The sequence below is a fragment of the Aspergillus ruber genome, assembly GCF_000600275.1.
Source record: "Aspergillus ruber CBS 135680 unplaced genomic scaffold scaffold00052, whole genome shotgun sequence".
In the NCBI taxonomy this organism is placed as follows: domain Eukaryota; kingdom Fungi; phylum Ascomycota; class Eurotiomycetes; order Eurotiales; family Aspergillaceae; genus Aspergillus; species Aspergillus ruber.
The window spans coordinates 51,628-74,701 of NW_024467348.1; the positions used below are offsets into that span (position 1 = coordinate 51,628).

Below are 23,074 nucleotides of genomic sequence, written 5' to 3' on the forward strand. Positions count from 1 at the left end.
CTTTAGTTCGCATCTAGTAAACTACAAAAAATCACAAACACAAGCAGAAGAACCAACCATATTATGCCACCCACATCAGACCAATACATAACCTTCACAAAAACCGCCAAACAACAAATAAACTGCTCTCCCGAAACCAATGCTGGACCTGCATCCCTGTACCACCCGATGTTTCCCTCGTGGTAGATTGGGACTATCAAACTGTACGTATGTCCCCAACCCTAACTATAACTAGGACCTAAAGAAAGACTAATTAATAAGCCAACTAAACCACCTCACCAAAAGGCCTCCTAAACTACAGCCCTATTCTCCTGATAAGGAATCGTGCTATGCAGCACCTGCAAAGCAAATTTCACCCCAAATCACAACGACCCCGGCTGGAAGTCCCCCTTCCGATTTGGACTTTTTCATTGGATATGAAGAAAAAGACTACTAATCCTGTGCACAAGTAGCAAAACCTGGCATGTTTCAACATCAACATGCCCCTCAGCCAACGACTACCGGAACCATCAAGCCACCCAGGGCAAAGTTGAGGTTGATGAGGTTGGTGGTCTGTATCGACAAATTCGCCCGAGGGACTTCTAGCCTATGATTTTGAGAAGTGTGGTTGAGGAACTGGTTTGGCATGGGGCGTCGATGGCAGCGGTTGTGAGGGTGTTGGGGTTGGAGAGTGAGATGGTTCCTGGGGATGTGATGGATGGTTTGAGGAGGCCGAGGAAGTTACATGCGAGGCCGGCGCCGGGGCTTTGGTAGGATTATAGTGTGTGAGGGTTGTTTAATGGATGGTGGGGAGTGGGTCTACTAACAATATCACTGCACGTTGAGAGTAGTTGTGATGGTTCAGATTTATGTGGAACTACGTATCTCTTAACAAGTTTAGACTGAAGCATATTAGGGAATGGAATGGAAACTGGAATTAGCTGGTGTTTTCCGCCTGATGTTTCGAGAAAACTGCACATTCACCACGCCAGCGACGAATGAATAGACTTGCCTTCCATCCCCGGCCCTTCCGTATGTCCATCTCCACATAGATTATCAAATACATTCTTCTCGAATTTTTTATATGCTTCCGCCAGGCCTTTGTTCTGCAACATTTTGATTTCTAGATTATCGAGCTCAAAATTCCACCTCCCTTTTCCGATGGTAAGCTCCCGGCTGTAGACATCGATTATGATCTCAGCATCGTCTGTTGCACTCTCGTAGAACGACTCGTCCCGTATAGTAATCCCTAGAAGTCCCAGGGTAGGCTGATTGCGGCCGTAAATAAAGGCGAAGGATTTGGCGATTACGCACTGGACTCCTAGGCCTATCACGCATTAGCCTTTGAGTAGAGGTACCGGAATTAGAAGAGAGAAAATACCAATAAGAGCCCTGGGCGCCTCCTCACGAGACGACCCGCAACCAAAGCTCTCACCTGCCACGATTACTTGACGACCTGCTTGCACTGCCCCCCGGAATTCAGGGAATGTGTGTTCCATGCAGTGCTGGCCTAGGGCTTCGTCTGTTTCGCATTCGACGAGGTATTCGGCTGGTGCTAGCTGATTTTTCTTCTCAGCGCCCGGATATTATTAATATTTAAAAGTATACTCACTGCGTCAGTATCGATGAAGTCCCCGAGAGTTTGGATTCTGCTCGAGATTATCCATGTGTGATTACCAGGCGTCTGCTGGTCCACGCCAGCGCCTGCTTTTAGGGGCTGCTGACTGGGCTGCTGCTTCGGAACACTGGGTTCGACATATACAACCGCGTCGGCCTGTTTTGAAATGGTATTTTTCCGCGTTAAGGATTTGTATAAGCTCCTGTCCACTTTCTCGAGAAATGGCGATGGATCGACCAGTGACATCGAAAAGCTCGATGCTGCAACAACAGCCGCAGAACTGAGGTTGCCAAATGAGCCTATACTCACTATTAGCATCATGCTTTGCATCTGAAATCAAAATAGGACGACCTACCCTTGCCCATCCGATTCTTAAAATTCCGATTCTGAGACGAAAGCCACGTCTCCCCCACACCCGCCTGATCAGCCCCCATCCCAACGCAGAAACTGCACCCCGGTGCAGACTCCCGAAACCCAGCATCCTGATAAATTTCCGTAATACCAAGCTCCCGTAATCGTTTGGTAATAGGCAGAGAACCGAACACTACATGTCTCTTACCATTTTTCAATGATAGATTCTCCTGTAATCCAACCTGTAGGACGAGGCCGCCTAGTATCAGGTCTTCTTCGGTTGTGGTGCAGGCTCCGATGAAGGCGCCATCGAAGGTTATTGGAGAGCAGTTTTTGATTGGAATGATGTTATCGGGGGAGGGGTAGAGGGCGATGTAGGGTTGGACGTGTGTGAGGTTTATAGTGAAGGTTTCTGCGTATTGGGCGTCGTTGTCGGGGTGGAAATATAGTGGTGAGGACTTGTAGAGAGTTCGTTTTCGACGGTTTATGTAGTTTCGCACGACTATATCTGGTATAAAGACTCCTGTTATGGCGCCGAATTCCTGATAATATCAGCAGAGCTTCTGATAACAAGTGGATAGACATACCGTGCACATATTACAAATAGAAAACCGGTCATCACAAGAAAGATATTTCGCCCCTGGCCCCCCAAACTCCACAATCCTATCCGCAGCGACAGTATTCCGCTTCAATTGTCCCAGTATATGGAGAATAACGTCCTTCCCTCCAATACCGAACCCCGGCTCTCCTACTATATCAATTCTAATCGACTCTGGAATCTTGAACCATGAAGCCCCAGTAAGCAATGACATTGCAACATCTGCAGCTCCGAGGCCAATTCCGAGGCAGCCCACGGCTCCGGAGGAGCAGGTGTGTGAGTCCGAGCCTACCAGGAGCATTCCGGGCTGGGCCCTTTCCCGAACGAATTCTGTGTGAAGAATCGTGTACTATCGATCAGGATATTAGTACGGTAATGCAACCAAGCAACAGGAGACATGCATTCTTCCCCTTATAATCCGTCAATTTAAAATCCCTCTGCGCCTTTTCAGACTTCTCAATCAACGCCTTAACTTTCGGCACATGCTCAATTCTCGGATCGACGATGTGATCAGCCGCTAACCAGAACCGGTCATTGCGCCAGATCTTCGTGGCACCGACTTCATTGATTGTTTTCATCATGCCCTATAGTAACCAGAGTTAGTATCGTAATGTTGGGTATCTGAGTAAATAAAGTTGTCAAACCTTCCAGGACACTTCCGACGCAAGAACCCAATCCACAGATACAGGCACCACATCTCCAGCTTTCAACTCTATAGTCCTGCTCCCTGGAAGTACGTGGTGCATAAATATCTTCTCCGAAAGTGTCATGGGCTTACGATTCTTAGTCGCCTTTAAATTCGTACCAGGAATCTGCGTATCATAGGTACTGGCATATAACCACGAATCAGCCAAAGAACGAACTTTCTCACGATCTGCGTCTGTAAATGGATGCGTAGGACTGAGACCTTGGCCTCCTAGTTCGCGGTCTTCGGTGCAGAGGTAGAGAACGTGGTCTAGGGCATTGGATAGTTTGGATTCTCCGACTCTTGAGAGAGTGCTGGTTATGGCTTGTAGGGCTGAGAGTGGATTTGTGGTGGTTGATAGGTCGATAAATTCTGGTAGATGGGTTGTTGTCAGTAGGTATAGTGGTATTGAGGGTAGAGGAGATTCGTCACCGGTGTTTGCAGACACTTCATGGCTGCTTCTAGCTATCCCACCAACAAAGAAGTTGGGACCAAAATGCTGCGTGATGAGCTCAAGACATTGGTGGAGGAGATTTGTGTCGTTCTCATTCAGACGATGGCCAAAAAACACCTTCAATGACAACGAATTTGGCGATTTGGTTTCCATGGCCGGATAGAACAACACAGAGAGAATTGAGGTTGGATAGCTGAAGGAGTGTAAGTCAATTTGCCCGTCTTCCTAAGAAGTGTAGTGCCTATATGAGGCAAAAATGTCCCGAGACCTGGAGCAAGGATGTAAACTTGATGCGTTATTGACCTTGAGTAACCGTCACATGATATCCATGTGAATTTAGAAAAAATTGCACATAAAAAATGACACCAAATGTAATAAAACAAACCGACATAGGTATATATATTAATTAAACTATCTAACTCCAATAGAACTACCAGATATTAGTGATTATATAATTGTAGAGTATACCTTGGATAAGACATTTTTCCACCAAACTCGAACTCCGTGATATCAAATGTAACAGGTTGCAAAACACACATAGTAAACGGAAAAGGGAACCTGAAAGCCAACAAGAGAGTAGGTTTTCCCAGCCAGCATAACTTGACATCCCATACTTTACTCCATCTCTTCCTCTTCCTTGGTCGCAGCAAGATAATACCGTCCCTTGGGCTCTCCCTCTCTGTCGTACTCGATTGTAAGACGCGACAGATGAGCGAGCAAATTCTCAATCCACAGATCACCCTTGTCGCGCTTTTTCCGGCCCAAGTCATCGAGCCACTTGAACTTGTTCAGCATGAAGTACACTAATGCGATGACGATTTCCACGCCGATTGAGTAGCCCCAAACACGGACGACAGTGACTATATCAGTCCATCCATTTCTGGTCTCGACGAATGACGTTGGCGGGTTGGTAGGCATGGTTTCGTTACTGAACCAACCGAACAAACAGAAGATGGTGGCCAGTGCGTCGACGCCCAGAATGGCGGCGATGAGGTGGATTGACGGCCATGTGTCTGCCCCTCGCGTGACGAAGATCAGCCAGTTCTCTGTGAGCGCAACTTCGAGGAAGAGGACTTCTTGGATGGAACCCCAGTTTTGGATGATACCGCCGTTGGGCAGGAACATGGTACCGCGGACCACCCATGTTCCCAGTGCGAGCAGTATACCGAGGAGGACGGAGATGAACCAAATCTTTGGAAGTTGCCATTGGACGGGTCGTAGTTCGAACGATGCATGGTCATAGGCTACTGCAACAGTTGCAAGATCGGCGAAGAGGGCCAGGAAGACGATCAGCTCGACACGGATGTTTTCATTCAGAATGATCATGGATGTGACCAGGTAAATCTCCAAATGCAAGCAAAGGGCAATTCGGTATTGAATATAGGCTTTCATGCGGTGGAAAATCTGTCGAGCGACCTTGATCGAGTCAATGATTGTCGATAGACCAGGTTCCAAAAAGACAATGTCCGAAGCAGACTGGGCTGCCTCAGAAGCTCCTTCGACTGCGATACCGCAATCAGCTTTCTTCAATGACGGCGCATCGTTAACACCATCTCCAGTCATTGCAGTCAAATGGCCACGTTCCTGGAGCATGCCAACGACCTGATACTTATGCTCTGGGAACACTTCCGCGAATCCATCTGCCTTTTCAACCAAATCACCTGCCATGGCACCGCTGAGACCTCCATGGATCAGCTTATCCGAATTATACACTTTAGTTCCGAGCGCCAGCATCTTGCAAGTTTCCTTGGCAATAGCAAGAGCATCACCAGTAAGCATTTTTACACTGATACCTAGGTTCTGAGCTTCGTGGATCGTCTGCGCCGTATCCTCGCGAGGCGGATCAAACATGGGAAGCATACCGAGAAGAGTCCACTCTTCGCCTTCTCTCTGAACTGCGACACCCAGAGAACGGAAACCACGACGCGCGAATTCAGTAGACATCTTCTTATAGGCATTCGCTGTTTCAGGGGAGCAGTTTGTTAGTTGCAAAACCGCCTTTGGAGCACCCTTGGTGCATGTATATCTGACTCCGTCACATGTGGCGATGGTCACGATACGCTTGGAGACCGGGTCGAATGGGGTAAACTTTTCTGTTTGCCATCCCCTGCGGAGGATTTCCCTAGCACCTGGATAGCGTCTCAGTGTGAGGATAGTGACCTTATCGATGGGATCGAGCGATTCAATGTTATGCGAGGATGCCAGAGCAGCCACGGCGAACATCCAGTTGACATCAACGCCCTCGGACACATATGGGTCGCGAATGCTCAGCTTGTTTGCCGTAAGTGTACCGGTCTTATCGGAGCATAGGATATCGACACCCTATTATTGCGTTAGTCTCGTCCAGTGCCAACTGATATAGTGACATACCGCTAAAGACTCAATTGCAGTAAGCTTCTGCACGATAGCTTTCTTCTTAGCCAGATAAGCTGCTCCAACAGCCATGGTGGTAGTTGTCACGACAGGCAAACCGACAGGAACACCGACAATCAGCAAAGCCAAAGTGTAGTGCAGGAGCGTTTGCTGACGAGGTGAAGCAATCGGTAGACCACGGAAGAAACCACCAATCCACGCAGCGAGAATCCAGGCCATAACCAGAATCAAAAGGGAAGTACCGATGTTGTCCATGACAAGTTCGAAATGACCAGCACCCTGAGCCGATTGGACCATGGTGGCTGTACGCCCGACGAAGGAGTATTTCGCGGTAGTCTGGACAACTGCGTAAGCCTTGCCGCGTTTGCAACCAGTCGTGTAGAAAACAGTCTCTCCCATATAACGATCAACAGCAAGAGACTCTCCAGTAATGGCAGAATGGTCGCAAGCCAAAATGGGGTAACCTCGCTTCTTGGCCTTCTGTTGCTCCTGTTCTTTCTTTTCTTCATCTCCATCGGCCTCTTTGCCCTCTTTGTTTTCTTCCTCCTCAGAGCCAGAGCTGCTTTCTTCGAGTTCACCACGTTCTTGCAGCGCGCGGAATTCTTCCCAGCCATTTGAATCCTTGTAGTCGCAAATAACCTTGGAGTCTGCGGGAACAACCTGACCTTCACCGATGACGATCTATCATTGTGTCAGCACTGAGAAGAACCGCACCATTTCTGCGGTTGCTACATACCACATCACCAGGGACGAGCTCTCGAGCAAGGATTTCCTGTTCGTTGCCGTCACGGATAGCCAATGACCGCATAGCAATATCTCCCTTAAGACTGGCAACGACGTCTGCAGCTTGCTTCTCTTGGTACCAACCAACAGCAGCGTTCAGACACAAGATACCGATAATCACACCAAAGTCAACCCAGTCCTCCAAACCACCAGCAAGCAGAACGGCCAGTTCCATGACTGTAAAAGATGTTAGACATAGTCCAAATATAATGGCTAGAAGAATAAAATGGCTTACCATAAAGAATAGGACCCCTGAAGTAGGATAGAATCTGAGCAATCGGATTCGGCTTCTCAGAAGTCAACTCGTTCCATCCCGATCGCCGACGTCGATTCGGGACTTCACTACTAGGCAAGCCCTCCCGAATATCCGTAATACGCCATTCTTCAGGAAACTGGCCCGCATTATCACCCGTCTTCCTGACAAGCAGCTTTCGCGTCTTCCAAGGAGCGTACCAAACCCTTTTCTCTATTTCCTCCTCGTCGGCCGCGTGTCCATCTCCTTCACCCGCGTCGCGGTAGGTTGAGACATACTTGACAAGTTTGCCATACTCGTCGAGTTGGCCCCAGTCCTCCTTGATAGATGCTCGGGAGATACGCCTCGAGGGAGCTTCGGAGACCCGCCTGGGGGCATCTCCGCGCTCGATGTCACCGCCAGAGCTGCCTTGCTGGGCCATCCTTGTGTCTTTCGAAATCACTTACCGCGGCAGCAAGATGGTTCAGGCTGGCTGCCTCGCTCGATACACTCTGCTGCTCTGCTCTGCACTGCACTCACTTCCGCCAGACACACTCTGACGACAAAAGGGAGGGGAAAAGATTAAGCAAGGAGAGAGGGAAGAAAGAGAAAGAGAAATGAGAGAAAGTCAGAAACGATCGTTGGGTGGAAAAGTCTTCCCTTACGATATTGTGACTACCCGGTGGGAAAATAGGAATAGAAAGTTGCCGTCTCGCTCTTAGAAGTTACAGGGCAGCGACCCCGAAGTCAATTGTTACCCGGGAGCCAATGCGTTCCACCATATCAGACTATCATGCTGACGTCGAGGCTAGGAAGCTCCCGGCAAGGCTGGATATACAAAAGAAAACAGGTTGCTTGGTGCGAATATCGCTGTGTTTCTTGTGCTTCCCGGGACTCCGGGAAGTCAGTCACTCTTGTCGAGCTCTACAGTGTCATGACGTAGAATAAGTTGATGGACCATTTCATGGCCTTGCATTAGCCGTCATCCCCTTTTCTCATTCTTCCATTCGTTCCGGAGATAACCATACTGGTTCAATTGACTTTATAAGAACCACGGTCTTGGCAAGTCTGCCCATCGGCAGGATCCCCGGAAGAGACCGTGGACAGTTTGACAGGAGACGACGAACAAGGAGACGCAGGTCATGTAACGACAGACATGGTTGAGTACGGGGAATTGGTGGTTGCAGGTGTCATTGGCATGCTGGAATTAGAATGTGGTCCGTGGGACGTTGGCGTTGGGCGGGCCGGGAGATCCGGGCCTCCGCGGTCACGGGACCATATCGGAAGATACAACCACCCTTTTAACTGTTTCCAAGTGGTTTGTTAAGAGGATTCTTAATGAATTATGGCCCTGAATTGGTTCCTCTCTTTGAGGCTGTCTCGTAATCGTTTGCTGCGGAAGTATAAAAGCGGAGGGTTGCTTCGACTGTGACCAGTTTCCCTTTCCGGACAGCCCATAACGGCCGTCGACCGCTCGTAACGTCATGGATGTGATGTTTGAGAGGCTTGAAACATCCCGTCATGATAAAATTATGAATTTTTGGGACTACTACATTTCACAGAGTCTCCGCCGTGATCCGGAAATGTCAGAGCCCTTGCTACATGTATATTTTGCCGGAGCAGACAGATCCAAGTATGGAGAACGGCATCTGATCGGTTGCGAGATTAAATATCCTTACTAAAAAGTCCAAATTAATGTAACCTTGAACTGACAAGATGTCAAGCTATGAATATATTTTTCCTACATACGGAGTAAGATATTTCGTTCTGACGTTCGTATATCCTCATTAATCATCGGTAGTATCCGCTAACTAACTCATTTATTTTCCAGTCTTGCCGGTAGGGATGTTGAACAGAACAGCCGGCTTGCCCGGCGAGTACGCCTGGTCAACACGGTAGTAGCCCTTGCGGTCGAACTGGATAATGTCACCCTCCTTCAGATCAGCGACATTGCAGTCAGCCACGGCGTCGTCGCGGAACTCAGTCTTGGGGTTCAGGACATCCTCCAGCTTGTCCTCCTCCTGCATGGCATCCTTGTTGAGAAGATAGTCAAAATCCACCAATTCGATAGGAACCAGTTCCTGACCCTCAGTGGACAACCAAGTAACCTTCTTCTCGGTCTTCTTGACATCACCCTCCAGGTGGAGCTCGAGCTCAAGTCCGGTGACAAGACCAGAAGCAGAGTCAGTCTCAATCTTGCGCACAAAGGCGTTACCCCAGTTCATGACTGTAATCTCCTCATCCTGCTTGAAGGTCTTGGCATCTTCCTGCTCGAAGAGGATCGAGTTGCTGAAGACAACTTTCTTGGTGCCAACAGCAGCGTTCTTGGCGTGCTTTTGCTTCTCCTCAATGAATGGAGCACCAGGGGCACCCTTGACAATAGCCTTAACGGCATCCTTCTTCAGGATAGCAGTGTGGCGCGGTGCAACCGGGTCGATGTACTTCTTGTTGGTAGCCCAGAAGAGAGTCCAGTCAAGGTTGATGATGTTCTTGCTGGGTCCCTGTCTCAGGATGAACTCCCTAAGAGCCGGAACGGTCATACCGCGTCTGCGAATACCACGTATGGTGGGGAAACGAGGGTCATCCCATCCCCAAACGACGCCATGCTCGACAAGCTTGGTGAGCTTTCTCTTAGAGAGCAACGTCCGGACGAAGTTCATGCGAGCAAAGTCCCAGATATGAACAGTACGGAGTTTAAGAGTATCGATCATCCATTGGTATTGAGGGTTTCTGTCACGGTACTCAATAGTTCTCAGGGCATGTGTAACTCCCTCAAGAGAGTCCACAATGGGACAGGCGAAGTCGTAGGTGGGGTAGACCTTCCACTTAGGACCAGTGCGGTGATGCTCTGCAGGGTTGCAGCGGTAGATGACAGGATCACGCATGGCCTTGTTAGGGTTGTCAACGGACATCTTGGCACGAATACACCATTTAACTCCCTCGGGAGTGCCGTTCTTCATGTCCTCAAAGCGAGCAAGGTTCTCTTCAACCGAGGCATCACGACGCTTACTGGGCAGACCGTCAAATCTCTGGGCGGCCATTGTCTCCTTATCAGTATCGTCGGCATAGGCGTTTCCTTCCCGGATAATCTGAAGAGCGTATTGGTACAGCTCATCAAAGTAGTCACTGGTGTAACTCATCTTGTCAGGTTTAATACCCATGAGCGAAAGATCCTCAATGATGGCGTCCTGGAACTCCAACTTCTCGTTGGAGGGATTTGTGTCATCGAAACGGACAAGAAGGGTTCCGGTGTATTTCTCGTGGGCAAAGTAGTCGTTGAGAAGGGCAGCCTTCGCGTGACCGATGTGGAGATATCCAGAAGGCTCGGGAGGGAAACGGGTCACAACTCCCTTTTCGGTGTTCAAGAGGCCGACGTCGTAGTTAGCGCCCTGGCTGCTCTTGCCCTTCTTCTCCTTGGCTGCCCCAGTCAAGCCTTCGAGGGCCGAGCTGGCCCAGGGGCAAAGCTCTTCCAAAAAGCGGAACCACCGAGTCAGATTCACGAGCGTTCCCTTCTTGATAGCAGAAATGGCGACCCGGTTCCCTCGGAGGGCACCCCAGAGCGCAATGTCAACAGTAGAAAGAGCGTAGCCGACGACGAAAGATCGAAGCATGAGATAAGCATCGAGTTTCTGAAGCAGAGGTTCGACAGCCTTGAAGTCAAGGACGGTAAACGAGGCGAGCTGAGAGAGCCATTGGTTCTCCTATTGTACATAAGAGAGTCAGAAAAAGGCGTTGCGTAGACCGGGGGAAGCGTGACTCACGGTTTTCTCATCCTTGCTGTTAAGGAACGGGAAATTGGCACGCAGCTCCTGGATGGCCTTCTCAGTACCATAAACCGGAGAGCCACTGGCACCGGTGAACTGTACAACGGCCTTTTCGCCCTCGTGCAGAAGAGCTGTATTCTCGTAGTTGATCGCAATCACTGGGGTTGGGCGTGCGGCGTTGACGGAGGTAGCAACGAGAAGCACCGGAAGCAACTCAGCTTGGTTGGCCTGCGAGGCCAAAGTAAGCTGACAAGACATCCTGACGACACAATCCGTACAGGACAAATGAAGAATGAATTGAAATCTTGTCGCGGGGAAGAAGAGAAAAAGTTGGAGGGGCAATGGCATAGGGTGGTTCCGCCGGCATTATGTTTCTCCGACCCAGGTCCGAGAGAGATGCTTCGGAGCAGAAAACATTCCCCGTCGCCAAAAAGAGCCCGAACGCTGTGTGTCGCAATTTCAGCACCATGTCTTCGTACGGTTCTGCCTTACCCTCTGCGGCAAGGAGTATTCTGTCGTCATGCCGACCTGCAGCCCGCCAGAGCCCAATGGCCCCATTCCTCTCGACCTTTTACCAACAGCAACTTCGTGGAGCCAAGAGCAATAACCCTCAAGCGCAGGGCAAGGGCAAGAAGGCAGCGAAGGCGAAGCCGAAGAAGGGTGCTAGGGAATTTACACAGAGGGATTTGAAGGATATACAGCAGTTTTCTCTTTGCGATGCCATGAGGTATGGGAGTATTGTGGATTACCGGCTCCGGATTGTAGACGGAGGACTGACTTTACCTACCAGGTATATCCGTGCGATGGAAGTCGGTCGTGAGCCCACCATCTCGAAATACGAAATCCACATCCGTTTAAAAACGAAGAAGGACGGTCCGGTCATCCGTAACATGCTCCGATTCCCACACTCCGTCCAGACCGAATCCCGCATTTGCGTCGTCTGCCCGTCAGGCACAAAGCATGAGAAGGATGCCCGCGCAGCAGGAGCAGTCCTTGTCGGAGAAGATGAGGTTTTCGACGCGGTGAAGAACGGCAAAATCGAGTTCGACCGCCTCATCTGCCACCCCGACAGTTTGGCTGCATTGAATAAGGCTGGATTGGGTCGTGTCCTTGGTCCTCGGGGGTTGATGCCTAGTGCTAAGACGGGTACTGTGGTTGAAGATGTGGCATCGCGAGTCGAGATGTTGCGGGGCGGTACGATCTACAGAGAAAGAGATGCTGTTATCCGGATACCCATTGGTCAGCTGGCGTTCTCCCCGGAACAGTTGCGTGACAACCTGCGGGCAACCATTGACCAGGTCAAGAAGGATGCATCTGGGCTTAACGACCGTATTGTTAAGGAGATCTATGAAGTGGTGAGTTGTCTTCAGAATTTAAATCACATGACATGTCTAACATTAATTAGGTGCTGAGTTCGACGCACGGTGCTGGCTTCAGCTTGAATGGCGAGTTCAAGTCGGATGACTCGCCAGATACCACGGCTTTGCGTGGCGTGTAAAATAGTCTTTCATGTCTGACAATTTCATTCGTGTACAAATTATGTCATTTTAGGAAAGGGAACGGTGTATCACGGTAATGAGTTTTTGCGATATATACCTGTCTATGGATGAGACATGAAAATGAAAAGAAGCTAGAACCCAAACGCCACCGCTATGCAAGGAACTCGGACCATGGCGCAGTCTATAACTTGAGATTCTTCAGCGCAGTGATTGCGCTGGGATCTTCGCCCATCAGCTTGTAGAGACCCAGAACCGATAACATCTTCGAATCACGTTTCTCGCCAGCATTCTTAGCCTGCTCAAGAGCTGTCTTAAGGTCGTGGAGCACAGCGGATCGGATCTTATTTACCCGCGGTTGTTGGCTGAGCAGAAATGGGTGATCATCCCCAATGCGCGCAGATAACCGTGTGACGGCGACGTATTTCTGGATATGATGCTCAAGTCGCTTCAGCGAGACGGCAGCCGCAGTGCCCTGGCGGGCCTGCCCATCATCACTCTCACTCTCATCACTCTCTTCCAGGAAGCCATCCGACTCATCCGACTCTTCGCGGGGACCCTGGCTATTCTTCTCCCCAATCATCAACCTCTGCTCTAACTCCTCAATCCTCTCCGCAACATCCAACAATGCCTGCCCAACATTCGCATCCTTCCTCAGCTGCTTCTTCTCCCCCAATAATCCTTCTACCTCAACCTGTCGAGCCTCGACCTTATCCCTGATCGCATTCACATCCCGCTGAAACGCCAACAGTCCTACGCGAACTTCCTCTGCCTTTTCCTCCCCACCGTGCAGCGCGTTTCCGAGCGATAGGAAATCCTGGTAGTTCTCGTTGACGAGATCGAGTAATTCCCTGCTGAGCAATTGATCTAGGTCGCGCAGTTCCTGGCGCAGGTCTTCGAGGCTTTGATGACGGTTTTGGAGGGAGGAGAGGTATTGCGCTGGGTCGAAGTCGGGGGTTAGAAAGGAGGCGCGTGAGAGGGGTTCTGGGAATGGGAGGGTGGAGGTGTCTTCGTCAAAGTCGGAGGACCCGTCAGAGTCGGGGAACTAGAACGTTCGCATTGGTCAGTATTATTTTAGATGAGGTATAAGATATCAGATTCTAGCCATACCGGAGGTTTATCCACCATTTCGATTTTGTTTATATCTTGCGATTTGCATAGTTTGTTCAAGGGAGGTGGCCGAAGTGAGATGCGGGATAAGATTGGCGTTTCTGCCTGAGGTGTCTTCGATATCAAGCCCGAAATGGAGCATGGCATCTAAAAAAGTATTCTGTATATTCACATTTATCAAGGAGTGCACAACCTGTGAAAAAATGGTGCAATTCACTGAGACATATTCACATCGTTTGCCCGATATATAGAGACTTCATCCCCCTAGTTTTTTATTTCTTCTCTTCTACATCACTCCATCTATCTACTGGAAGCCCTCTGTTGCTTACAGTCCCTGTCTTGACAATTATACGCAAACCAACCAACAAAGGACCTCTTTGCCTGTGTTGATTGTGTCTCTAGAGCTGAGTAGTCTCGCAATGCCATTCCGAGCCCTCAATACCGACTATGTTCATCATAGCATACGACGAAACCTTGGCTATGGACGACCCGGTTCCTGCACAACCATCCAATAGCTAGTGATTTGAGAATTTTCAGATCGAGCTTATTGGCCCCCGAGCTATCTGCCCCCCAGTGCTTGGAAACACCTTCAGAGATAAAATTGTTGTTGTACTGAACTAAACTGGCCTGTTTGATGTTTTTATGTTGATAGTATCAGATGTCATTATGAGCAAAAAGCCGAAAATTATACACCATAAAGCTTGGAAGACGGCATGTGCTGGGGTCAGAGTTGGTTCACATCTCTATGCGCTGGTTCCAGTACGCTTGGTGGCTTTTTAGAGCTTCAGAGATTAGACAGTACTTGGAAGCTGTTCATACCAAGTTGCTTTCATGTGGTGTATCCGGGGGAGTTTATTCTCATAGATAAGGAAAGCCCAGGTATGGTCATTTCGCGTTATTTAATTTCCTCCCTCTTTCTATATGGTGGATATGTACTAATTCGTATCAGTCTCCATAGAAAGTGGATGAGCAACCCGATGGCACTCTCACAACCCGAAGCTAGCAGAATGATGAAACTCAGTCAGCCCAGTCTTACTGGCATCGCGCCTTGAGTCACGTCACTTGAGAAAGAGATTGCTTTAATTTGAAACAAGCCAAACTTCAAAAGGATAAAAAAAGCACGTGCGGAGGATATCTTCGTCGCGAACGAACATAACTGGATGATTTAGCTATAGCTCAGAGCTCTGTAAAACATTGAGAAGCTTCATCAATATGAGGCCCGCCGCCTAGGTAGTGCATCTGCCGGCTCAGACTGGCTGATTACGAAAAACCTTGAGACCGCCAAGGGCATCCTAAAACGGGCACTACTAAACATCAAAACTTATAGCCCAAGTCTGCCACAAGATAACCAATGATGTTTTACCGTCGTTATTCAAGCACTGCTGTGGCAAAAACAAAAACGCTTGGATACTGGGCAAGAGCAAGAACAAAACATACAACAGCCGGGATTCGCTAGTAGCCACTCACCAACCTACTAACCGGCTGGTATGGCTTAAGTTTGGTCAATAGTCCGCATCCATATCAATGCCATTTGAACAGACATCAACAAAATTTGTAGCCTAGTAAATACATAGATTTGCCAAATTGTAGGTTAGATTGATTTCCTTTTAAGGAGCCGTACAGTGAGTCTACCGAATCCAACAAAGCATGACCACGCAGTTACTTATTGTAAATATACCAGGCTCCATACACTGCTTTCTCATTTGCCTTCGACTCATGAAATCGGTGGTCGATTCTCCCCCGCTCCAAATTGGAGAAATGCCACCCCAAAATGGTGGCCGGCACCAAAAGTACTGGGGATATTCCAAGTACGGAGTATCAGAAGTCGAATTTCTCCTACAGGAAACTAGATTATAAATCAACTATATCATGAAATAATTATTGAACATTTCTCCAAACCTTTGGAACGAATATTTGGGACTTCTCATCAACATGAAGTCTCTATCCCTTACTCGTACAAAAAGGCTTTTAAGTACAAAGTTCCAGTTAATATGGACTTGGGCAGCGACCTAGAATCCATCCTCATGCAATAACAAGACCGCGAGCATGGACGAGCTCCCCAAGACCAAATCCCGAGAAATCGAATATCTCTACTTCGACTTGGACATACCACTCCTAACATCAATCATCACTTCACTCCCTGGACCCGGACAATCCTCGCCATTAAAACCCCCCGACTTGAAGAAATATGGATCGCCATTTCTATGGCCTAAATGGTGCAAACCCATTATGATTTGAATCTCATGCGCAGTGAAAGCCCTCGCCGGTTACTCTGCAGGGGAAGCCAGGCCAGCCCGGCGTCAACAGAGCTGACCGCAGAATGGGGTGTCAGCTCGATGGTGTACAACCTGGCTATTACGATCTCTTGTGTGGGGTTTGGGCTTGCACCGATGGTATTTGCTCCTTTCTCTGAGAGCAATGGAAGAAGGCCGATTTCTGTTATTAGTGGGATTATTTTTGTTGATACGGAGGCTCGTTCATCACGAAGAATCAGAGACCGAAGAACGATTGCCCGAAGCTAATATAATGATTCTGAAATAGCCTACACTGTCGCATGCGATGGAGCACACATTCTTTTGCTGGGATGGTCATAGCGTGACTTTTCTTAGGCGTGAGAGCATGTATGTTTTCTCTTCTGTTGGGCTTTCATGCCATTGACTGACAGGACAACCCAAAAAACCTTCTACAATGGTCGGCACGTTATCAACGACTTTTACCACGCTGAAGACCGAAGCACTCCCATGATATTGTCCTTTGTGGCTGCTCTCTTTGGAATAGCACTAGCTCTGTTGTTGTCAAGCATTATTGTGTACCACACTACATGGCGCTGGATTTATTACTCACATGCTATTGTGCCGGGGGTGTTTGTCATTTTAGCACTTTTCTTTTCACAAACCTATGAGTGTAGTCTTTTAAGCTAGAGAGCCAAAGTGTTAAATGCATACTATGAAAAGCTTGAGGCTGGTGGTCATCATAGAGTCATAATACCTGGCAGAAGGGTGATGAACAGCAGGGGTCTTCGGTCCAGATGATCAGCATCTCCAGCTACCTTCCATTCTGTAAGTTCTCTATATGCCGTTTCTGGATTTGTCCATCCCATAATTTCTTTTTGACGAGAGAATACAGTAATAATCCATGTGTTTTACTGTCATATATCAGAGACCTTTCAGGCCTGCCCAGTTGCAAATCTGCAACCAGGAAAAGAAACCAATATGAATGTATGGAGTGATTGTCGGTAATTGCTATAGTCATGTCTTGTATAGTAAAATAGTGCTTCCAAAGCCGCAAAGCTTGAGTGTATTTAGAGAGATCAGCTGACTTGCTCCGATTTGGGGATTGCCAGTAGTCCAGATTCGATATAAAACGTACGTTGAACTTGGATAGCCTGAAACTATGCTCTCAATGGTCAACAACAAACTACAAGAGAAAGGAATGCAAAATGGAAGATTCTAAATGCCATTTCTGTGTCCTGAGAGTTATAATACCTGGTATTCCTGGCAAAAAGGCCTGGTTCCCGGGAGATACCCTTACAGGTTTCATTGAGATCACTTCTCCGGAATTCAACATTGTGGATGTAAGAGTCACACTTGAAGGTTTGTCTCAATGGATAGAATAAGATTATTTATGAGAATTTTATTTATGCAATAACTAGGTCGTTTACGAGTTTGGATGCACAGACATGACCATGACCAGAACGCAGATTATTACCCATTTGAAGATATGGTGGAACATCAGGTAAGTCATAATGTTTAAAAGAAAGTCATCCAAATTTTATTGACACAGCCAAAAACAGTTTCTCAAAATGGACTGCACACCAAACTGGTCCAGTCCTGTACAAAACCCAAACTCTAATGATCTAATATCCTTTCTCCAATTCGACTTCACCATCCCACATAAAGTATTCCTCCTACCTGGCACCGAGAACCCAGAAGGCTCCCTCCAGTTGCCCCCCTCCTTTGAGGATGGTGGCGAATTCGTGGATACAGCAACAAGTAAACGATACAAGCAGCCGCTTGTTTTGTATGCAATTCAGACCAGCGTGACACTAAGCCCTCCCAGAAATACGCATACACCTTTACGCAGTCTCTACGCCATGAACAAGATTCAAGTACTTCCTCGTTCTGGTGCGCAACCGCCATCGGCTACTGAAGACTTCCCCGGGGAATTCCAGATGGCGTGTGTGAGGACGATAAAGACACAGCGTTGTTGTATTCCCTGGAAGAGCTTAGCTGTGGGGAAAATGGCTATGTCAACAAGGGAGCCTCCACCAATTAAGCTAGATATACCTGCTCCTAGAGGGGCTACTTACTGCGAGATCTCAGTCACCTTTATGCCAACAAACCCCGTTAAGCTAGTGGGGAACTTTCAGCATAATTTTCTGAACTGCCGTTTAAGATCTCGGTTACGTATCAAAACATACTATTCAACCCAGAATCTTCAACAAATACCACAGAGGTCAAGATGCTCACCACTGTTCCCGGTTCGGTTGCGATCAAGTTTTATTGACTTGGATACTCGTGATATATTAATGTCACTAAGTCCCTCATCTGAGGCAAGGAAAGAATGGATGGCATCAATCTGTTTGCCAATACATACACCATTGGACATGACGCCTAGTTTTACCTCTGCATTTGCTGCACGGTTATACGCTCTTAACCTCGATATCAGATTGCCTGACCTGGCTCATGAGCCATTTAAACTGGAGGTTCCTCTACAGTTGGTTTTTGGACATGGATATCCTGACTGAAAGCTGCACATTGTATCTTGGTCTTTGCTCTGTACACTTAATTTCTATATGTTAGGACTGGTAGAAAATGCTTGTTTTAACTACAGGGCCCTGGAATTTTCATCTAGAGATTCAAGATGATATCCTCTGTTACTTTCCGCATACGTCAGAGATTGGTGAAAACTGAGAGAATTCAGTGGTAGAACTGGCAGACAGAAATACTGATATGTGAGAGACAGTGCAGTAATAATTTCTTACTTCTTTTGTCTGTGTCACGGAATACAGGCATTCACCAGCAATGCAAGATGTTTGTATACTTTGGCCTGTTTGAATATAGGGCAGGAACCCCCTTCACACACTAGATAGTGCAGTGCTGGAAGGCCCAGCTTCTTTCTTTCCTTCTCCATGTTAGTATTTCGATAGAAAGTCTACCTATAAATTTATATTGTTTGAGGCTGTTACAGTCTATCCTTTATATAAACATTATTCAAATGTTGTAAGTTCTACATAACACCAGATCCGTGATGGTCTATCCCAGTTTAGGTCTTCGCAACCCTCGCGAGGTGGTGGGCAATACTTATGTCGACACTGAGTTGCAGGACAGTTCCAGCGAGTTTGCCTACCCAGATCAGCAGATTGTTACCGAGAATCTGTCTTTTGTTTAATTACCTTCAATTGCAGTCATGTCTTATCGTTATATCCTATGGGGCTACAGTCGCTAGCACCCAATTAGGTGGTGCTGGGGCAACGTGGTCTTGTCCCGGTGTAGACCGCAAGCAGCGTAGTTTACTCAATAAGCTGGCTTCGTTTCCCGGTGGAGCAAATGTTAGGAATGCTAAAAGTATCCGTCAGACCTAAGGATGCTGGTCGCATCAAGAAGTTGGCTAGAGTCGGGAATTCATGTCCACAGTGCTAACAAAGGTCTCAAAGAGATTGAAATCAGCGTCGCCGTTTACTGTGGTGTCCCTGTCAATTTAGAGGCTATGAAGGCTGCTGGGAGGACCATCAACGAAATTATTGCCAAGGGGGAGCACAAGCGGCAGCTGGATGAGCTTCCACCTCCACTGCAAAATTCCTAGATGAATATATTCTACGTAGTAGTGATAGGATGGAGTGGACCATTCATTGTATTTTGATAATTGTTTTTGGCCAAACTTGACGGTATCATGCAATAGGAATCCATTGGTAGATTATTTGATGAAATCCTAATATGAGGAAAGAAAGGAAAGAGGCAGGGCCTACCGGCGATGGGCTATCTAGTGTGTGCAAGGGATCCATACCCTACTCCAAACTGACCAAAATAATCAAACATGTTATACAGCTAGCGAACATCTATGCTCCGTGGAAACAAGAATAATATGTACACTCCATACACTGCACTGCGGTTAAAGAATCAAATGGGTGTGGGATATTTCCCTTTTTGGTCCTAACTAGCTTAGTAACGTGCGAGAGGCATTGTACGGTTTGCTTGTTGGATACTAAAAAGGTAAAAACTGTTTGCTTAGACTTCTCATTGCTTGAATGACGCTTTGCATATTTTCTTCTCAAGATCTTGAGCGGCGCAAAGGATACCCTGGGCTATCGTTTTAACGAGACTATGTCTACCCTCATTACGAATATCCTACCTCCTTCATTTAAACTGGGGCTCTGCTCACTATACCGACATACAACTATTGAATTATCAATTGAAACTGCCTCTGCCGCCACACATTATCTTACAATTCCAGAAACAAAACCATGTTTCCGAAGCCCAGTCGTCTCGAGGGCAAGACTATCATCATTACTAGCGAAAAGTATGATTGATATAGAGTCGAAGCATTTTCGGTATGCGCTTTGATGGGAGGGTAAAACAAGAACTCAATCAAGTAGCACTGGCCAAAGACTAGACAAGTTTTACAAAATGCACCTAAAGAACTATCTCCGTGGCCTTTTTTTGAGGTACTAGTACCACGCATAATCCAAAGGATCCCATTCTTCATCCCCCAACGCTCCTCCTGTTCCCGGAGAAGTATCTCCGTTGTACCTATGCGCTCTAGTCGCGCTGTGCCCCATATCATGCGCCCCCAGAAGCGGCAGTCATCCTTTGTAGGATCTGAACCCAGGTCGCCGTAATAATCCCGCCATATTAATGTCCAGGACAGCGGAGGGTGCTCTACATTATTATGCTGGAAAGATGATGGGCTGCGCCACTCTTCCTCCAAATCCTGTAGCTCGTGGAGCCGAAGATCTTCTGTTACACTGTCCAGGGCATTTCCGTGAAAATTGGTTTTGGCAATTGGATAATCTCTCGCATTGTTGAGACTAGGCGTGCGTGTCCTTGATTCGACAGACAACATATTACAGCAACTTGAGGCCATGGGAGACAGTTACCTGTAGGTAACCGCCTCTGTTCCCTATCATTTCATCATGGGCTATTTTTTGTACTTGAACAGTAACATGATGCTGCTGATGTAATAATAACGTGGAGGTAAAAACAGAAAAGGGATATCAAACTGACCTCTACTGGTCAAATCAAAAGCTCCTGGTGGGGTGTACGGCCGCAGGTGTCCTTCAAATATTGGACCGTCTCGGTCTATGTCCCAGAGAGTTTCATAAAAAGGTTGATCTAGCTCCTTAGAAAATGTGTAAAAGCAGGCAAACTCTTCGATCTCCCAAGACTTGTATATGCTTAAGAGCATCTTTAAAATGTTTCTATCGTCACCAGGGCTCCATGTAGTCCACCTAGAGTGCTTCCTAAGATTGTGGCCAGCGCCGAACAGGCTACAGTTGAATTGGAAGCGATACAGAGCATGCACAGCCGTGTCTCCTCAGTTCTACTCAGGAGCTTGTTGTGACTCTGCTGGGGGCCTTGGTCTCTTTAGCAAGATTCTCTAGCGCCAAATTGGTATAGTGTCGTACAAGAGGCATGATGGGTATCAGTCAAGAAGATATTTCATATGCAGCTTTCTAAAATCCGTACTATAATTATTCTTTGAATGGCTGGCTGGCATTGATGTCGTTCAGAATTGCCTCTGCACTAACCTTGGCCAGTCTTGCCGCTAGTTCTCGTCCGAGTGCCGTTGCTTCGCCGACAGTTTGCACCCTCGAATCAATGGTGTCCTGAACACTCTGGAATCCATCCAGAATGACAACGATAGCGCTCATCCTTAAGTCTTCTGATTGGATCCACTCTGTCTCGACCCCAATGGGGACACTACAACCGCCTTCGAGAGTCTACATGAGAGACCGCTCAGCAAGGCAAGCAAGAGTGGACTTTTGGTCAGCCAGCTGGTTTAGTAATTCTTGCATCTGACTATCTCCTTTTCGAATCTCCAAGCCCAGGGTGCCTTGCCCGACGGCACGGAAGACGCCCCCATCCTTGGAGCGAAGGTACTGATTGATACGATATTTGAGGCCTACCCGCTCGAGACCCACGGCGACACTACCATGCAAATATACTCGCTGTTTGGGTCGTCAACCTTGGCTAGACATGTTTCCACATTGCCGCGGAGATTGGCAAAGCGAAGATGGGGGTAGAGACGGCGAAGCTGCACCGAGCGCCGGACTGACGAAGTGTCTACTACTGCACCCTGGGGGAGGGTTTTCAAGCTCGTTTAAGACAGACCAGCCTTGATGATCGGGCGTCATGGGGATCATCCCGGAGCGGAATAGCTGCGAGTTCACAAGGGTCGGGAAGTCTTGTCGGCATATCTGGTCCAGTTAGCAAATTACGAAAGACAAAGAAGAGAAAGAAGACCTATTTACCTTTCAGACAATGCATGATGACATCTAATTGACCAGAAGTGAGCTTTTCCTCCAGCTCGGTTGTTCAAAGACTCTTGGCGCCAAAGTTGTAAAGCGCCGTCAACTTGTCTCTATCACCCAGTGTGCGGAGAGCCTCAATCTCATATGATCGGTCCGGTGTAATCTTTGCAGACTATCACAAATGCCCTCAGCCTGGACGATAGCTAGATTGGATCGTCGGGTACCAATCCGCAGCGGCGGCTGGGCCGTCGGAGAGGTTTTCATCATATTGTTGATGATGGGTGTTCGGACTGAGAAAAGACAGGGGAGAGAAAAAGGAGGGATCCTTCAAAGACAACAGAACATGCTACCTTTTTAAAAATACCCACAGGAGATAGTCTATCCTATTATACACCTAGGATCCGCGCTAAACGACTAGACGCTTGATACGAGCCTTCAGCGGGCTCGGCGGTAGTGCCCGACAAGGTGAAAATACAAGAAGGCCCATAGCATTGTCTGACTTGACAGATATGTGAGTCATGTGTACATAATTACTGGCGAAGAACAATATTAAAACATTAGGTGAACTGCATCAAGGGTTGAGCATTTATTCAATTTTGCTTGTGATATTTGCCACTACCGCCAAGGGTCTTTGTCTGCTAGAACAATTCAAGATTTAATGCTCTTTATGTGTGCAGTTAAATTTGATCTTGAAGAGGAGCAGCTTGCTTTTGTGACAGTCTCAAACAATATAAATTCATTGGTAGACTCTCTGTCGAAATACTAACATGGAGAAGGAAAGAAAGAAGCTGGGCCTGCCAGTGCTGCGCTATCTAGTATGTGAAGGGGGTTCCTGCCCTATATTCAAACAGGCCAAAGTATACAAACATCTTGCATTGCTGGTGAATGCCTGTACTCTGTGACATTACCTTCCACACCAATTTAGGATGATTTCTTCTTGTAAAGCTGATACAGCGAAAATTACAATAAAAGAGGGATAACTTATGCAAAGCACGTGCGAGCTGGGTTTTGCCCCATTTTGGGCCAAATGGGCAGGCCAGGTCTAAGTAGAGGAAGCACACCAGCCAGTTTCCAGGCTGCGTAGGCCACCAACCTGCAGCACATGTGATAAAACAGGCCATGATTGGCTCAAATATCCCGAGAAATAGTCAATCGGTTTTA

General features: G+C 47.7%; 10 protein-coding genes across 10 annotated transcripts; 5 read left to right on the forward strand and 5 right to left on the reverse strand.

Moving 5' to 3' along the window:
- Positions 1-959: 959 nt before the first annotated feature.
- acoC (aconitase family protein) lies at positions 960-3,838 on the reverse strand (the record flags this gene model as incomplete). The annotated part of the gene is made up of 8 exons (XM_040787290.1): positions 960-1,306; positions 1,361-1,538; positions 1,592-1,896; positions 1,953-2,490; positions 2,536-2,895; positions 2,948-3,130; positions 3,191-3,603; positions 3,706-3,838. 8 exons carry the CDS (start codon positions 3,836-3,838, stop codon positions 960-962), a joined length of 2,457 nt encoding a protein of 818 aa, XP_040634011.1.
- Positions 3,839-4,300: 462 nt separating this feature from the next.
- On the reverse strand, positions 4,301-7,515 carry EURHEDRAFT_382080 (putative plasma membrane H(+)ATPase; the record flags this gene model as incomplete). Its single annotated transcript, XM_040779491.1, has 4 exons — positions 4,301-6,007; positions 6,056-6,739; positions 6,795-7,018; positions 7,077-7,515. 4 exons carry the CDS (start codon positions 7,513-7,515, stop codon positions 4,301-4,303), a joined length of 3,054 nt encoding a protein of 1,017 aa, XP_040634012.1.
- A 1,232-nt stretch (positions 7,516-8,747) lies between these two features.
- Positions 8,748-11,104, reverse strand: EURHEDRAFT_390458 (glutamate--tRNA ligase GUS1). The gene is made up of 2 exons (XM_040779834.1): positions 10,835-11,104; positions 8,748-10,774 (listed from the first exon to the last, which is right to left on the reverse strand). The coding sequence occupies exons 1-2, from the start codon at positions 11,093-11,095 to the stop codon at positions 8,894-8,896; spliced, it is 2,142 nt and encodes a 713-aa protein (XP_040634013.1). The 5' UTR covers positions 11,096-11,104; the 3' UTR covers positions 8,748-8,893.
- Positions 11,105-11,304: 200 nt separating this feature from the next.
- EURHEDRAFT_467504 (mitochondrial 54S ribosomal protein uL1m) lies at positions 11,305-12,335 on the forward strand (the record flags this gene model as incomplete). The annotated part of the gene is made up of 3 exons (XM_040785183.1): positions 11,305-11,564; positions 11,628-12,192; positions 12,243-12,335. 3 exons carry the CDS (start codon positions 11,305-11,307, stop codon positions 12,333-12,335), a joined length of 918 nt encoding a protein of 305 aa, XP_040634014.1.
- EURHEDRAFT_310556 (COG2 family protein) lies at positions 12,181-13,572 on the reverse strand. The gene is made up of 3 exons (XM_040778307.1): positions 13,444-13,572; positions 12,234-13,378; positions 12,181-12,182 (listed from the first exon to the last, which is right to left on the reverse strand). The coding sequence occupies exons 1-2, from the start codon at positions 13,459-13,461 to the stop codon at positions 12,518-12,520; spliced, it is 879 nt and encodes a 292-aa protein (XP_040634015.1). The 5' UTR covers positions 13,462-13,572; the 3' UTR covers positions 12,181-12,182; positions 12,234-12,517.
- A 1,704-nt stretch (positions 13,573-15,276) lies between these two features.
- Positions 15,277-16,025, forward strand: EURHEDRAFT_417553 (uncharacterized protein). The gene is made up of 2 exons (XM_040783230.1): positions 15,277-15,836; positions 15,985-16,025. The coding sequence occupies exon 1, from the start codon at positions 15,490-15,492 to the stop codon at positions 15,679-15,681; it is 192 nt and encodes a 63-aa protein (XP_040634016.1). The 5' UTR covers positions 15,277-15,489; the 3' UTR covers positions 15,682-15,836; positions 15,985-16,025.
- EURHEDRAFT_310638 (uncharacterized protein) lies at positions 15,935-16,426 on the forward strand. Its single transcript, XM_040778308.1, has one exon. It carries the CDS (start codon positions 16,092-16,094, stop codon positions 16,362-16,364), a length of 273 nt encoding a protein of 90 aa, XP_040634017.1. The 5' UTR covers positions 15,935-16,091; the 3' UTR covers positions 16,365-16,426.
- A 427-nt stretch (positions 16,427-16,853) lies between these two features.
- On the forward strand, positions 16,854-18,271 carry EURHEDRAFT_417554 (uncharacterized protein). The gene is made up of 2 exons (XM_040783231.1): positions 16,854-17,178; positions 17,237-18,271. Exon 2 carries the CDS (start codon positions 17,246-17,248, stop codon positions 18,188-18,190), a length of 945 nt encoding a protein of 314 aa, XP_040634018.1. The 5' UTR covers positions 16,854-17,178; positions 17,237-17,245; the 3' UTR covers positions 18,191-18,271.
- Positions 18,272-18,693: 422 nt separating this feature from the next.
- EURHEDRAFT_519253 (uncharacterized protein) lies at positions 18,694-19,248 on the forward strand (the record flags this gene model as incomplete). The annotated part of the gene is made up of 3 exons (XM_040786768.1): positions 18,694-18,821; positions 18,903-18,934; positions 19,022-19,248. 3 exons carry the CDS (start codon positions 18,694-18,696, stop codon positions 19,246-19,248), a joined length of 387 nt encoding a protein of 128 aa, XP_040634019.1.
- A 1,885-nt stretch (positions 19,249-21,133) lies between these two features.
- EURHEDRAFT_534437 (putative porphobilinogen deaminase Hem3) lies at positions 21,134-22,180 on the reverse strand (the record flags this gene model as incomplete). Its single annotated transcript, XM_040787291.1, has 6 exons — positions 21,134-21,362; positions 21,387-21,571; positions 21,595-21,738; positions 21,774-21,859; positions 21,914-21,968; positions 22,031-22,180. The coding sequence occupies 6 exons, from the start codon at positions 22,178-22,180 to the stop codon at positions 21,134-21,136; spliced, it is 849 nt and encodes a 282-aa protein (XP_040634020.1).
- Positions 22,181-23,074: the final 894 nt, after the last annotated feature.